Source organism: Cygnus atratus, chromosome 5 (assembly GCF_013377495.2).
Source record: "Cygnus atratus isolate AKBS03 ecotype Queensland, Australia chromosome 5, CAtr_DNAZoo_HiC_assembly, whole genome shotgun sequence".
Lineage (NCBI taxonomy): Eukaryota > Metazoa > Chordata > Aves > Anseriformes > Anatidae > Cygnus > Cygnus atratus.
This window is the reverse complement of record NC_066366.1, coordinates 35,313,400-35,324,837: the sequence shown is the minus strand read 5'-3', so window position 1 is coordinate 35,324,837 and position 11,438 is coordinate 35,313,400. Positions and strand designations below refer to the sequence as shown.

General features: G+C 67.2%; 1 protein-coding gene across 1 annotated transcript; it reads left to right on the top strand.

Annotated features, from left to right (window-relative positions):
• The first annotated feature begins 6 nt into the window (after positions 1–6).
• On the top strand, positions 7–10,605 carry LOC118244673 (spectrin beta chain, erythrocytic). The gene is made up of 28 exons (XM_050711289.1): positions 7–70; positions 165–256; positions 335–415; positions 495–610; positions 766–878; positions 946–1,133; positions 1,207–1,324; positions 1,703–1,861; positions 1,936–2,238; positions 2,549–2,699; positions 3,207–4,074; positions 4,170–4,307; positions 4,377–5,136; positions 5,332–5,534; positions 5,613–5,703; positions 5,773–5,919; positions 5,997–6,260; positions 6,347–6,553; positions 6,628–6,717; positions 6,807–7,076; positions 7,985–8,115; positions 8,348–8,552; positions 8,640–9,259; positions 9,348–9,486; positions 9,567–9,651; positions 9,751–9,947; positions 10,046–10,143; positions 10,282–10,605. The coding sequence occupies exons 2-28, from the start codon at positions 186–188 to the stop codon at positions 10,376–10,378; spliced, it is 5,910 nt and encodes a 1,969-aa protein (XP_050567246.1). The 5' UTR covers positions 7–70; positions 165–185; the 3' UTR covers positions 10,379–10,605.
• The last annotated feature ends 833 nt before the right edge of the window (positions 10,606–11,438 follow it).

The following is an 11,438-nucleotide window of genomic DNA, read 5'->3' as shown; positions in this document are numbered from 1 at the left end:
CCACGACATCGTGGATGGCAACCACCGCCTCATCCTCGGCCTCATCTGGACCATCATCCTCCGCTTCCAGGTGGGCTGGGCGGCACCCATGGGCTCGACACCCAAACGGGAGCTGTCCTCCACCGCCGTCCTCTGACAGCCCGGGCTGTCCTTCTGTCCCCCAGGTCCAGGATGTCATCAAGGAGATGAAGGAAGGCCCGGAGACGCGCTCCCCCCGGGACGCGCTGCTGCTCTGGTGCCAGATGAAGACAGCGGGGTAGGTGGTGGGACCCTCATCCCCCTCCCTGGGGTCCAGGGGTGCGCAGAGGCTGACGGTGAGGTGTCCCCATTGCAGCTACCCCCACGTGAACATCACCAACTTCACCTCCAGCTGGAAGGACGGGCTGGCCTTCAACGCCCTCATCCACAAGCACAGGTATGCGGCGCGGTGGCCAGCACTGGGGCAGCAGTGGCACGGCAGCGTCACCATGTCCCATGTCCTCCTCTGTCCCCAGGCCCGAGCTGTTTGAGTTCAAAACCCTGACCAAGTCCAACGCCCGGCACAACCTGGAGCATGCGTTCAGCGTGGCAGAGCGGCATCTGGGCATCACCCCCCTCCTCGACCCTGAAGGTGAGGCCGCTGCCAACCCCCTGCCTCAGTTTCCCCCCTGGGATGTGCCCATGGAAGGACAGAGGTGTCCTACTCTGGGTGGGACAAGGACATGGGTGGCACCCCAGGGTGCTGCAGCAGCTGGGTCGGGGCTGACGCCTCTCTCGTGCTTGCAGATGTGTTCACGGAGAACCCTGATGAGAAGTCCATCATCACCTACGTGGTGGCCTTCTACCACTACTTCTCCGAGATGAAGAAGCTGGAGGTGAAGGGCAGGCGGCTGGGCAAGGTGAGGACGATGTTGGGGCTGGGGGAGCTGCCGGGGTGCCCTGCGCTCACCGCCAGCCCCGCCGCAGGTCATCGAGCACGCCAAGGAGACGGAGCGGATGATCGAGGGCTACGGGGGGCTGGCCTCCGACCTGCTCACCTGGATCGAGCAGACCATCATCTCCCTCAACAGCCGCAGCTTCGCCAACTCGCTGGCCGGGGTGCAGCACCAGCTGCAAGCCTTCAGCACCTACCGCACGGTGGAGAAGCCCCCTAAGTAAGCGTCCCCCCGGCTCCCCGCCCGCAGCGAGCGCCCATGGGTGCCCCGGGCTGAGCTCTCTGCGGGTCAGGTTTCAGGAGAAGGGCAACCTGGAGGTGCTGCTCTTCACCATCCAGTCACGGATGCGAGCCAACAACCAGCGCGTCTACACCCCACATGAGGGGCGCCTGGTCTGCGACATCAACCGGGTATGGGGACCCTCCGGCTGTGCCCCATGGGGGGACATGTGGCTGCTCCCGGGATGCCTGAGGACTTGGGGGCAGCTTTTCCACCAGTACCCCAGGGGCTTTTCCCCTTAGGTTGTCCTGGGGCAGGTTGGGTCCGTCTTGGGGCAGGTTGGGTCCGTCTTGGGGCAGGTTGGGTCCGTCTTGGGGCAGGTTGGGTCCGTCTTGGGGCAGGTTGAGTCCATCTTGGGGCAGGTTGGGTCCATCCCATCCCAGGGCATGTTGGGGTTCTCCATCGATGCTCCCCCACCCTTGGAGCACATTGGGGTTCACCAGCAGAGCGAGATGGCACCGGTGGGATGTGGCACGTGTCCCACCCCATCCGGCGCTGCCTTTTGCCAGGCATGGGAGCAGCTGGAGAAAGCGGAGCACGAGCGGGAGCTGGCGCTGCGCAACGAGCTCATCCGGCAGGAGAAGCTGGAGCAGCTGGCACGGCGCTTCGACCTGAAGGCGGCCATGCGGGAGGCCTGGCTGAGTGAGAACCAGCGCCTGGTGGCACAGGTGGGCTGCGGGGCACCCACCGCGGGGACGGGGACACCCTGAAATTGCCTCACCACCAGCTTGGCTCCTGGCAGGATAACTTCGGCCAGGACCTGCCAGCGGTGGAGGCGGCCAAGAAGAAGCACGAGGCCATCGAGACGGACACGGCCGCCTACAAGGAGCGGGTGCAGGCCATCGAGGCGGTGGCGAAGGAGCTGGAGGCAGAGGGCTACCACGACATCAGGCGCATCAAGGGGCGCAAGGACAACATCCTGCGGCTCTGGGAGCAGCTCCAGGAGCTGCTGCGTGCCCGGCGTCAGCGCCTCGAGATGAACCTCACCCTGCAGCACCTCTTCCAGGAGATGCTGCACAGCATCGACTGGATGGACGAGGTCAAGGTGAGCTGCAGATGCGGGAGGTTTGGCATCACCGTGGGCTGATGCCACCATGGGTTGGGTGCTTTGGTCCCACCAGGCAGGGGGTCAGCGGGACTTCTTGGGGAGGCAGAAGATCGTTATGGGGTGTTTGGGAGCTGGAGAGGGATGATGTGGCCACCGTCACCACGTTATGCTGGGACGTGATGAATGCAATGCCCAGGAGATGCAATGCCCTGGTGCATGCATTGCTCAGGCGATGACAGAGCTGGCACCGGTGCTGGGTGCCCACCACCTGCTCGGAGCCTGCAGGTGACACCTGGGTCTTCCGCAGGCGCAGCTGGCATCGCCTGAATCCGGGAAGCACCTCCTGGAGGTGGAGGAGCTGCTGGAGACCCACCGGCTGCTGGAAGGTGACATGGCTCTGCAGGCGGAGAAAGTGCGGGCTGTCAGCGCTGCTGCCCTCCGCTTCGCCGACGCTGAGGGTAGGTGTGCTGCTCCAACGGGCCGGGGGTGCTCCAGGGGTTGGGTGCTCCAGGGGGGATGCACTGGGGTTGGATGCTCCAGGAGTCTCCAAGGGGTTGGGGTCTCCGAGGGGTTGGGGGCACTCCAGGGGTCAGGGTCTCCAAGGGTTCCCAAAGATAGGTCGCTCTAAGGGTAGGGTTGCTCCAAGGGTTGGGTGCTTCAGGGGTCTCCGAGGGGCTTGGGGCACTCCAGTGGTTGGGGACTCCAAGGGTCTCCAAGGATAGGGTTGCTACAAGGGTAGGGTCACTCCAAGGGCCCCCAAGGAGTTGGAGGCTCCAAGTGTCTGCAAAGGTAGAGCCACTCCAGGGTTGGGTACCCCAAGGATCTCCAAGGGTTGGGCTGCTCCAAGGGCTGTGCTGCTTCGAGGCTCTCCAAAAGAAGGATCGCTCCAAGGGTAGGGTCACTCCAGGAAGCCACAATGCATCCCAGGACCCCTCTGATGCCCACCCCCATGTCTCCCTGGCCAGGCTACCGCCCCTGCGACCCCAAAGTGATCCGGGACCGCGTGAGCCACCTGGAGCTGTGCCGGCGGGAGCTGCAGGCACTGGCGGCGAGGCGCAAAGCCCTGCTGGAGCGATCCCGGGCGCTCTGGCAGTGCCTGCGGGAGCTGGACGAGGCAGAGGACTGGATCAAGGAGCAGGAGCAGATCTGCTCGGCGCTGGATTACGGCAAGGACCTGGCGGGTGTGCTGCTGCTGCAGCGCCGCCACGCTGCCTTGGAGGCCGAGCTGGAGGCCCGGGGTGCCCGGCTGGAGCGGGCGCTGGTGGCGGCCGAGCGGCTGGCGGCTGCAGGGCGCGAGGCCAGGCAGCTGCGGGACCGGGCGGCCGCCGTCCGGGCGCTCTGGGGCCAGCTGCAGGAGCTGGTGGCTTTCCGCCGACGCGGGCTGCGGGACGCCGAGGGCTTCTTCCAGTTCCAGGCGGAGGCCGAGGAGCTGGCGGAGGCGCTGGCGGATGCCCGGCGGCGGGCAGCCAGCGAGGAGCTGGGCCACGATGAAGCCCGCACCCAGGCGCTGCTGCGGGAGCACCAGGAGCTGCTGGAGGAGCTGGTGGCCGCCCGGCAGCTCCTGGAGCGCTTGGGCCACCAAGCGGAGGGCTTCCCCCCAGAGCTGCAGGCTGGCCCCGAGGCGCAGAGCCGGCTGGCAGCACTGCGGGCGCTGCACGCCGAGGTGGTTGGGCTGGCCGAGCTGCGTGGCCGCCGGCTGCAGGATGCCCTGGACCTCTACACTGTTTTTGGGGAGAGCGAAGCCTGCCATCTCTGGATGGCCTCCAAGGAGCGGTGGCTGGAGAAGCTGGAGGTGCCCGATGCGCTGGAGGACCTGGACGTGGTGCAGCACAGGTAGGGAGGTGCCACCACCTGTTGCCGCGAGCTCTGGCCCGTTCTCAGCCTGTTGCCACGAGGTCTGGCCCGTTCTCAGCCTGGACACCCCGCAGGCTGGACGGGCTGGAGCAGGAGATGGCCGGCGTGGCTCCCCAAATCGACGCCGTCAACCGCGCAGCCGACGGTCTGCTGGAGAGCGGGCACCCACGCAGCCCCCAGGTGCGGCAGTGCCAGCAGCAGCTCAACGAGAGGTATGTCCCTGAGTGGCGGGGGGGCCGTGCCCCGACGTGCCCCCCGCCCTGACCCCCGTGGCTGTGCAGGTGGGGCCGTTTTCGGGAGCTGGTGTCCCGGCGGCGCGCGGCGGTGGGCTCGGCTCTCAGCCTGCTCAACTACCGGCTGGAGTGCGAGGAGACCCGCTCCTGGCTGCTGGGCAAGACGCAGGTGGTAGAGTCCACACGGGACCTCGGCCGCGACCTGGCCGGCGTCCTGGCCACCCAGCGCAAGCTGTACGGCATCGAGCGTGAGCTGGCGGCCGCCGAGAGCCGCCTGGCCACCCTGCGCCCCCAGGCTGGCCGCCTGGCCAAGGAGCGCCCCGAACTGGCCGAGGACGTGGCGGGGCGACTGGCGGCGGCTCAAGATGCCATGGACGGGCTGCAGGATGCCCTGCGGGACCGGGCGGCCACGCTGGGGGAAGCCGGGCAGCTGCAGAGCTTCCTGCAGGACCTGGATGACTTCCAAGCGTGGCTCTTCGGGGCGCAGAAAGCCGTGGCAGCCACTGACGAGGTGCCGGTGTCGGTGGCCGAGGCGGAGGAGCTGCTGCAGCGGCACGCAGCCGCCCGTCAGGACGCCGAGGGGCACGCGGCTGCCTTTGAGGCGCTGGTGGATGCAGGCGAGCGGGTGACGAGGGGCCAGGAGGACCCCGAGTACGAGCAGCTGCGGGAGCGGCTGCGGGGCGTGGAGGCGGGCTGGGGCGCACTGCGCAAGATGTGGGATGCCCGGCAGCGCTTCCTCGCCCAGTGCCTGGGCTTCCAGGAGTTCCTGCGTGACGCCAAGCAGGCGGAGATCCTCCTCACCAACCAGGTGGGTGCGCGGACGTGGCCACTGGTGGGGGAGAGGACCTGGGGCGTGGTGGTGCCATGTGGGGAAGGCTCCCACATTCTGTGAGAGACCCTGACAGGGTGGGTCCATCAAGCAAACCAGGCACAGCACCCATCCCCGTGGTAGGAGAGGGCTGGTAGCTTCCAAGAAAGGGTGCTGAGCCCCCGTGCCCCACAGGAGTACACGCTGGCCCACCTGGAGCTGCCCACCACGCTGGAGGGCTCGGTGGCCGCCCTGCGCCGCTTTGAGGACTTCCACGCCAGCATGGAGAGCAGTGCTGAGAAGGTCCCCAGCGTGGTGGCCAGCGGCACCAAGCTGGTGGCTGAGGGCAACATCTTCTCCGAGAAGATCACCGAGAAGTGCCAGGCCCTCCAGGAGCGGTGAGCTGGGTGAGGGGCTCCGTGGGCACCCCCGTGGGTGGGGTGGCAGGGGGGTGATGCTGACTGTCCCCCCACCAGGCACCAAGCGATCGTGGACAAGGCTCAGGAGGCAGCGGGCTTGCTGCAGGACAACCACGAGCTGCAGAGCTTCCTGCAGAGCTGCCGAGAGGTAGGCGAACGGCACAGCCAGCGGCACCGCGGGGTGCCCTGGGCCGAGCCGTGACGCCCTCGCCCGCAGCTCGCCGCCTGGGTGGAGGAGAAGATGCTGACGGCGCAGGACGCGTCCTACGGGGAAGCCCGTGGTCTCCACGGCAAGTGGCAGAAGCACCAGGCATTCATGGCCGAGCTGGCGGCCAACCGGGGCTGGATGGAGAAGATCGAAGAGGTGGGTCCTGGCGAGGGAGGACAGCTGTCCCCCAGTGTGGGGACACGGCTGCCGCTGACCGCGCCGACGTGCCACAGGAGGGGACGGAGCTGGCGAGCCGCAAGCCGCAGTACGGCGCCGTGGTGGGACGGCGCCTGGGCGAGCTGCGGGCGCTGTGGGACGGGCTGCACGCCGCCGCAGAGGAGAAGGGCCGGCAGCTCTTCGAGGCCAACCGCGCCGAGCTGTGCGCCCAGAGCTACGGCGACCTGGAGCGCTGGCTGGGGCAGGCAGAGGGCGAGCTGCGCGCCGCCGAGCGGGCCGAGGACCTCACCAGTGCCAACCTGCTGCTCAAGAGGCTGACGGTGGGCAGCGGGCGTGCAGTCGGGGGGGCGTCATAAAATGGTGTTGTGGGCGGTGTGGTTGGGTCCTCACGGCTCTCCCCCTCCAGCGGCTGGAGGAGCAAGTGGGAGCGCGGCAGAAGGAGCTGGCGGAACTGGCGGCCCCGCTTGCTGGGGCTGCGCCGGAGCCTGACGGGCAGGAGCAGAGGCTCCAGCAGCGCTTCCTCGAGCTGCTGGAGCCACTGGGGAGGAGGAGGAGGGAGCTGGAGACCTCCAAGGCCATGTACCAGCTGGCGCGTGACCTGGAGGACGAGACGGTGAGCACCACAGCGGCAGTGGGGGCTGCGGTGCCGGGGGGTGCGGGACACTCAGTGGGTGCTGTCGCCTGCAGCTGTGGGTGCAGGAGAGGATGCCACGGGCCAGGTCGATGGACCACGGCACTGACCTGCAGAGTGCGCAGCGCCTGGCCAAGAGGAACGAGGTGAGTCCGTGCCATGGCGGCACCCACCGCCCCACCTGGGGATGCCGGGTGCCGCCTCCCCTCATCCTGATCCCCTGGCCCCGTGGCAGACCCTGCAGAAGGAGCTGCAGGGCCATGCCCCCCGGCTGGCTGAGGTGCTGGCACGCTGTGAGGCGGTGGCCGAAGGACCGTGCCCGGAGCTGGCGGAGCGGGCACAGGAGCTGAGGGTGCTGTGGGAAGCTCTGCGGGAGGAGGTGGCCGCGCGGCAGCGGAGGTTGCAGGAGGCCAGCGAGGCCCAGCAGTACTACCTGGATGCCGGCGAGGCCGAGGCGTGGGTCAGCGAGCAGGAGCTCTTCATGGGGGATGAGGAGAAGCCGAAGGTGAGGGCGACACCGCGTTGTGTGCCCGTGTCTCTCATGGCCTCTGTGCTGTGCCGTGTCCTGCCGTGCCATCCTGTGCCATTACACGCCATTCCATGCCAAGCCTTGCTGTGCCATTACACACCATCTCACGGCATCCAATGCTGTGCCATTGCATGATATGTGTCACATCCCATGTTACTACATGCCATCCTGTGCCACGTTGTGCCATGCCGTTACATGCCATCCATCCCGTGCCATGTTGTGCCATCCTGCGCCATGCCATGCCATTGCACACTGTCCCATCCCATGCCATCCCGTGCCATGTTGTGCCATGCTCTGCCTGTGCACGCCATCTCATGGTATGTCACACTGTGCCATTGCATGCCATCCATCCAAAGCTGTTTCATGCAGGCTATTGCGTGCATCCATGCAGTGCCGTTACATGGCATACTGTGCCATGCCATTACACATTGTCCCGTGCCACACCATGCCATTACAGCTCATCCCATGCCATTACAAGTCCTCTCATGCCATCCAAAGTCATCCCATGCCATGCCATGCTCTGCCATACAGTCCATCCCATGTTGTGGCACCCAACGCTATGCCTTTGCGATGCCATCTCACGGTGTACCACGGCATCCTGTGCCATGCCATTCCACACCATCCTGTCCCCTACCATTATGTGCCATCCTGTGCCATTCCCCACCATCCTATCTCACACCTTTACACACTATCCCATGCCATTGCACACCCTCCTATGTCATGCCATGCCATTGCACACCACGCTATGCTGAGCTCACCGCTGCTCCCTGCTGCAACGGAGGGAGGCAGGACGCCCTTGCAGGGTGGGCAGTGGGGCTGGACCCCAATCCCTGTTCTGCGGCCGTGCCTCGCGCTGATGTTTGGTGGTGCCGTCCCTGCTGCAGGACGAGGAAAGTGGGTTGGTGATGCTGAAGAGACACGTGCGGCAGCAGCGCTCCATTGAGGACTACGGCCAAACCATCAAGGAGCTGGCGGGGAGGGCGCAGCAGCTGCTCTCCACCGGCCACCCCGAGGGGTAAGTGCCACCGTGCGTATCCCAACCCTGGGGCAGCCCCATGCCTGCAGTGCCCGGGTGGGTGGAACGGCGGTTTGGTGGCATTCGCTGCCCCGCATGGCATTGCCCGGCAGTGGTGGAGGGACATGCGGAGCGCATCTATGGGGGGTTCTCCCCAAAACCCCCCCAAGGCATGGCAAAACCGTCGGGTTTGGGTACGAACTGGGGTGTCTGTGTGCCCGGGGCCGCGCAGGGAGCAGATCATCCGGCTGCAGGGCCAGGTGGACAAGCACTACGCGGGGCTGAAGGAGGCGGCCGAGGAGCGCCGGCGGCGCCTGGAGAACATGTGCCACCTCTTCCAGCTGAAGCGCGAGGTGGAGGACCTGGAGCAGTGGATCGCAGAGCGCGACGTGGCCGCCTCCTCCCAGGAGATGGGGCAGGACCTGGACCATGTCACGGTGAGCCCGCTGGCACGGGCCTAACGGTGACGGTGATGTTGGGGTGTTTTTGGGTGGCGTGAACAGGTCTCTTCCTCCCCACCCCAGCTGCTGCGGGAGAAGTTTCGGGAGTTTGCGCGGGAAACGGGCAGCGTGGGGCAGGAGCGCGTGGACCGGGTCAACCTGGCCATCGAGGACCTCATCGACGCGGGGCACACCGAGGCCGCCACCATGGCCGAGTGGAAGGACGGGCTGAACGAGAGCTGGGCCGACCTCCTGGAGCTCATCGACACCCGCATGCAGCTGCTGGCCGCCTCCCACGACCTGCACAAGTACTTCTATGACGGCGCTGAGCTGCTGGCCCTCATCGCCGCCCGCCACCAGGAGCTGCCCCAGGACCTGGGCGACGACTCGGGCTCGGTGGAGGCTTTCCACCGCATGCACAGCGCCTTCGAGCGCGACCTCCAGCTGCTGGAGACGCAGGTGCAGCAGTTTCGGGAGGTGGCGGCGCGGCTGCAGACCGCCTACGCCGGCGAGAAGGCGGCCAGCATCCAGCAGCTGGAGCAGGAGGTGGCGCGGGCGCTGCGAGCGCTGCTGGAGGCGTGCAGCGGGCGCCGGGCGCGCCTGGTGGACACGGCCGACAAGTTCCGCTTCTTCAGCATGGCGCGCGACCTGCTCTCCTGGATGGAGAGCACCACGCGGCAGATCCAGACGCAGGAGAAGCCCAGGTAGGAGCGGAAGGGTCAGGGCGCCGTGCCTCTGCCCGCCGGCACGGCGCTCAGCCCCGTGTCTCCACTCCCCCGCCTCTGCCCCCAGGGACGTTTCCTCGGTGGAGCTGCTCATGACGTACCACCAGAGCATCCGCGCCGAGATGGACGCACGCAGTAAGAGCTTCGCCGCCTGCATTGAGCTGGGCAAGAAGCTGCTGCAGCGCAAGCACCAGGAGTCACCTGAGGTGGGGACAGCCCCTGGATGGAAGGGGAGGGTGGGCGGTGGGGATGGACCCCCCCCCCCGGTGACAGCTGCCCCTTGCAGATCAAGGCGAAGCTGATGGAGCTGCTGGACAAGAGGAAGGTCATGATGGAGCTGTGGCACCAGCGCTGGGACCGGCTGCGGCTGTGTAAGTGTGATGATGGCCGGGTTGGGGAGCGGGGGGGGTGTCTGGGGCTGGTGGGACCCCCCAGGCGGCTGCTGAGCGCTCTGCCCCCGCTGCCCGCAGTGCTGGAGGTGTGCCAGTTCTCCAGGGACGCCTCGGTGGCCGAGTCGTGGCTGGTGGCGCAGGAGCCCTACCTGGCCAGCAGCGACTACGGGCAGACGGTGGACGGGGTGGAGAAGCTGCTTAAGCGGCACGAAGCCTTCGAGAAGTCCACGGCCACCTGGGAGGAACGCATCGCCGCCCTGAGGAAGCTGACGACGGTGAGGAAAGCTCAGGTGGCACCGTGGGTGGTGGTGGGGGGACGCGGCTGGGTGTCCCCCCCCCCCCCCCCCAACACCTGCATCCCCTTCCCCGGCAGCTGGAGCTCCTGGGCGGGCGGACGCTGCGGGAGGAGGAGGTGACGCATGATGCCGCTCCCGAATATCGCCTGGATCTGGATGTTGAGCTGGAGGCAGGGTAAGGGGTGGGGGCACCGTGTCCCCAGGTGGCCGCCTGCAGGCAGAGTTTCCCCCCGGGCTGCCCCCGGCGGCGATTTTGGGGGCGCCCCGATGCCCACCTCCGTCCTTCAGGATGCTGAGCACCTCCCTCCCGCAGGTTGGAGGAAGAGGATGAGAAGAGGAAGGGGGTGACGCCGCAGGACACCTCTCCGCCTGCCACCGATGGGCTCCAACCGGTCAGTTCTGGCTTTTAGCTTTCTCCTTCCCCGGCACCAGGAATGTCCCCCCCGCATGGCCCCGCCGCGCCGACCGCTGCCCCTGGACGCGCCCGCGCCGACAGCTCCCGGCCCCGCTCCCTTCGCTCTCCCTCCCGTCCCGCATCGGGGACGGCCGCGACCCCGCACCTCCAGCCCTCGAGTTGTTCCTCGCGCTGAGTTGAATAAATGTTGAATGACCCCCGAAACTCCGGGCGGGCCCAAGGGCAGCGCCTTCCCCTGTGCCACGGCGCGTGTCCCCGTGGCGGCCGGCGGCTGGGAGCCCCGGGGTGAGGCTGGGGACAGCGGAGGCTGGCACCTGCGGGTGCGGGAGGCAGAGACGGAGCCGGCCACCCTGAATGAGGCAGGTCCCCAGCGCCGTTTGTCCCAGGAGGCACCTGCAAGTCACAGGGACGCCGCACGGCCACCGCCACCTGGCACCCGGCTGTCCCAGCGCTGGGAGCGGAGCTGGCTCTGTCCTGGCACGGAGGGGACAGCCAGCTCCTTGGGGACACGGGGACACAGCAGTGGTGCTGCTGGATGGACGGATGTGCCTGTATCAGCTCTCTGGCTCGTGTCCCCAGGGGCATCGCTGCCCCCATGGGGATGCCACCCTGCGAGGCATCGTCACCCCAAGGGGCATCACTGGTCTGCAAGGCGTTGTCACCCTGTGGGGTATCGTCACCCCAAGGGGCATCGCTGATCTGCAAGGCGAGGCACCGTCACCCTGTGGTGCACCATCACCCCCTGGGGGTGTCACCGTGCGAGGCATCGTCATTCTATGGGGCATCACCACCCGATGGGACATTGCCACCCTGTGGAGGTGTCATCCTGCAAGGCGTCGTCGCCCCTGGGGTATTGCTACCCTCCAAGGCATTGTCACCCTATGGGGCATCGTCACCCCCTGGGGGTCACCCTGCAAGACATCGTCACCCCACAGGGTATTGCCCCTCTCTGGCATCATCACCTCGTGCTCGCTGCCACCCTCTGTGCTCCTCCTGCCTGCCTGGGGACAGGATTTGCTTTCTGGTTGTTCTACCTGCTCGGGGACAGCACCCCC